The following is a 3,925-nucleotide window of genomic DNA, read 5'->3' on the forward strand; positions in this document are numbered from 1 at the left end:
CAGTTAAGAGCTTTAGAAGATTTTGGACTGTTTAGATTCCAGTCCTGACTAAATTCTAGCTTTGTGGCCTGAGTTAAAATAAGGATCCTTCGGAATCTCAAAATCATGACAGATGTTTTAGAAAAAAGTTAAATAAATAAAAATAAAACAAGGATTGCTTTTTAATCCTTTAGTGCCTCTATCTGTAGGATAGGGATAATCATAATAACAAAAGTTCTTTCTCACCCCCTTTCTCTGCTTTGTCCCCATTTCTTCCTCTCTTCCCTACACCACCAATCTTTAGATACTTTAATAATAAACTGCTTGTGAAGTTAAATTTATCTTTTTCAACTAAATTCAATATGGAGGATATTTAAAGTTGTAGGATATGGATCTCATCCATTTTTACGTTGGCTAAAGTCTTGAGATTGAGGGGTTTCAGTTTTGAGTTTCATTTGGGATCATGTCAAGGATTAATTGACATTGCTTAATCATTGAGTTATTGTCTTAATCACAGTGCATTTATCGCCCAAATCACTGGGAGTTGACCATATTCTGTTAAGTGAGTGGTGCCCCTTGATAAAGGGACTGGGCAAGAATTTATTGATGAAGATTTGAGAGAGAATAGTAAGGGAATTTGTATAACAAATATCCCTATACCCATGTTGATAACTCAGTGATTAAGCTATAAAGAAGAAACCACAATTTGTTTGGTTTAGTTTTGAGAGAAATTTGATTTTTCCTTTCTTTTGTTACATGTCTACTGTTTAATAGAGAACTTGACATTCATAAGGGATATATCAAGGATTTTGAAAATCTTGACTTTTTATGTAACTACCGTTGCATATACATGTAGTTGTTTTTCCCATGATATGAACTAAAGCTTATCTGGAAAATTCCAGTGACCTCTTCATACTATTAATGATGTTAAAAATATAGGATAAATTAACTCATAATACTATTAAATGAAATTAAGTCAGCATTAAGTATTAACAGCCAACCATCAATTTAACTGACTTGGTAAATCACTTTTTAATTTTATCTAACACTTCTTTGTTTTGACTAAGAATCATTTCACATTATTATATTTACTTTTATTAATAATGCTAGCAGTTGACTTTATTTTTAAGGTATTTTTACAAGGCAATAATCTTTGTCTCTTGAGAATTATTGAGTAGCCTAGAATATGTGGAGAACAAGCATATTCTTACATTATGGTCAATTGGCTAGGTTCATTGACTCCTTATATGATTTTCCCCACACATACTGACATTGCAGAGTATGATTCACATATGTGCTTCAGAAACATGACAAATCTACTACATGTTTGATCTTCAGAGTTGCTTGAACTATTGTGCTTATTAATGTTATCAGTGTTAAAGCTGCATATGTCAATGATCTATGATATTAAATAAAGAGATTATAAAATTGGTGTTACAGCTCTTTCAGAACTGTATCTAAAATTGATAGATACAGTGGCTCACACCTGTAATCCCAGCACTTTGGGAGGCTGAGGTGGGAAGACTGCTTGAGCCCAGGAGTTCCTGACCAGCCTGGGCAACATAGTGAGACCTCATCTCTATAAAAAAACAAACAAAAACTAGCCAGACATGATGGTGTGCACCTAGCCAGGAGTTCAAGGCTGCAGTGAGCTTTGATTGCATCACTGTACTCAGCCTGGGCGACAGAGCAATAAATAACTCCTAAAATGACCTTTTAGGTCATTCATCTTTTACTACTGAAGTATTTAACATTATTTCTTTCTTTCTTTTTTTTTTCGAAACACTCTTGCTGTGTTGCCTGGGCTGGAGTGCAGTGGCACAATCTTGGCTCACTGCCATTTCCACCTCCCAGGTTCAACCAGTTCTGCCTCAGCCTCCCAAGTAGGTGGGATTACAAGTGCACGCCTCCATGCCTAGCTAATTTTTGTGTTTTTAGTAGCGATGAGGGGTTTCACCATGTTGGCCAGTCTGGTCTGAAACTCCTGACCTTAAGTGATCCACCCACCTCAGCCTGCCAAAGCGCTGGGATTACAGGCATCAGCCACTGGGCCCAGCCTTAACAATATTTCTTTGGAAACTAAATGCAATGGCATTGTGATAGTTACTTATACGGCTGGGGTCTTCAACTATTATATATTTTTAAATGAAGATGAATATCAGATACCTCAAATTAGTCAAGGAATTATACTGATTTTTTTTTTTTCTTTCTTTCCTCAGGTCAAAGAATTTTTGAGTACTTTGTGATCTTGCTGAAGACTACAGGCAGCCAAATGGTTTCAGATACTTCAGCTTTGTGTATCTTCGTAGCTTCATATTAATACAGGTTTCTTTAGAAAACCCAAGTTTTTAACCATTTTTGTTCTAAGGAAAAAAAAGATTTTTAAATGAATCTTATGTGAAACTTTTTGACCAGTTTTCTTTTCTTTTTTTTAAAAAAAGACATTTAAAGACAAAGACATTATTTCTCATAGCAGGAAGTGTAGAGGTAGATAGTTCCAGAATCAGTATAGTGGCTAAACTACATTAGAAAAGATCCAGCTTCCGTCTTTCCCCTCTTTTGTCTTCCTCAGCAGGTTGGCTTTTTCCCCTGGCGCCTCTCACCTCATTGGTGACCAGTTTCTTAACTGAAAGCTTTAATGTTACATAGTAAATGGTAGTGTGTCCTGTGTAAATTAGTGTATCTATTAAAAGTTGCAAAGTAGAATTAAAGGAATTCCTAGAATAAGGATTCTAAAGTTTTATTTTAAATGATTATCTTCTTAACAGTTTAGTCCTGCCTCTTACTTCCTGCCTCAGTCTGCTTTCTCTACTGTCTGGATTAATTAGGCAGCCTGCTGTAAAGTTAAAGTCACACATTTCCATTTTGCAAACATTGTGATTACTCTTTGCTTTGTACTTTGCTTTGCTTTGTAGGCTTCTGCTTTAAGTTTTTCTCTTTTTCAGACAAATTACTGATAAAAATGATATTGCTCTATATGTAATATATCCTGAAAGCATTATTTTTTGTTGAATATCAGAAAATAAAATTAATGAAGACAGAGGCTAGAAAGCATCCATTAGTTAATGAGACACACTTATCTCTAAACCATCTATGTGAATATTTGTAAAAATAATGCGTGGATTCATCTTAGTTCTGTATATAAATATATTTTCTTTCCAGTTTGTTTAGTTAAGGTATGCAGTGTTTTTCCTGTGTATTAAACCTTTCCATTTTACATTTTAGAAAATTTTATGTATTTTAAAATAAGGGGAAGAGTCACTTTCTTATTCGAAGATGATAATTTAGTGGATTAACCAGTCCAGATGCACTGATCTTTGCAAAGGGGACTTAATTTCCAATCTGTAATTACCATACATAAACTATCTCATTATACATATACATTTTTTTGGTTTGTTTTGGTTTGGTATAAATGAATTCGTTTACTTAATTAAATATTTCTTAATAAGTATAAACCTCATGAACTACAGCAGAGCTACACTCATTGAAATGTAATTTCAATTCTAAAAAGATGTAATAATCTTTTTAGAGTTAAAATTTAGAGTAAAAATTTTTTACTTTTAAGTAAAAAATTATGAATATTAAAGGTGAAAATTATATAAATTACTTTGATTCCCTTTTAAGTGGAGACATATTTCAGTAATTTTTAGTAACCTCTAAAAATGTATAATGACTTTTAAAACTTGCAGAATTGAAAAGATGCTAATAAAAATTTATTATTTATTTGTCATGACTCAAAAGTTGTCTCAGTGTGGTGGTCATAAGAGAATTGAGCCTAATGGTGGTCTGGATTATCTCTTGGATCTATTACCTATATCATGTCTTCCATTAGAATTTATATATTGTTCCTTATAGTTTGCTCTCCTAGAAAGGTAATTAATAATACAAGACTTATTTTTCTCATCCAGAATTTTCTCTTCTGCTATGCCTAAAACTTTATACTGAG

At 33.1% G+C, this 3,925-nt stretch overlaps 1 protein-coding gene across 1 annotated transcript in view; it reads left to right on the top strand.

Annotated features, from left to right (window-relative positions):
- The window catches only part of DCK (deoxycytidine kinase), a 33,172-nt gene extending 29,927 nt beyond the window's left edge, over positions 1-3,245 (top strand). The window contains exon 7 of the mRNA XM_011927123.1: positions 2,199-3,245. Within this exon, the coding sequence (XP_011782513.1) occupies positions 2,199-2,225 (27 nt within the window). The 3' untranslated portion in view covers positions 2,226-3,245. The remainder of the gene's footprint in view (positions 1-2,198) is intronic.
- The last annotated feature ends 680 nt before the right edge of the window (positions 3,246-3,925 follow it).

Source organism: Colobus angolensis, unplaced genomic scaffold, assembly GCF_000951035.1.
Source record: "Colobus angolensis palliatus isolate OR3802 unplaced genomic scaffold, Cang.pa_1.0 Scaffold70, whole genome shotgun sequence".
Lineage (NCBI taxonomy): Eukaryota > Metazoa > Chordata > Mammalia > Primates > Cercopithecidae > Colobus > Colobus angolensis.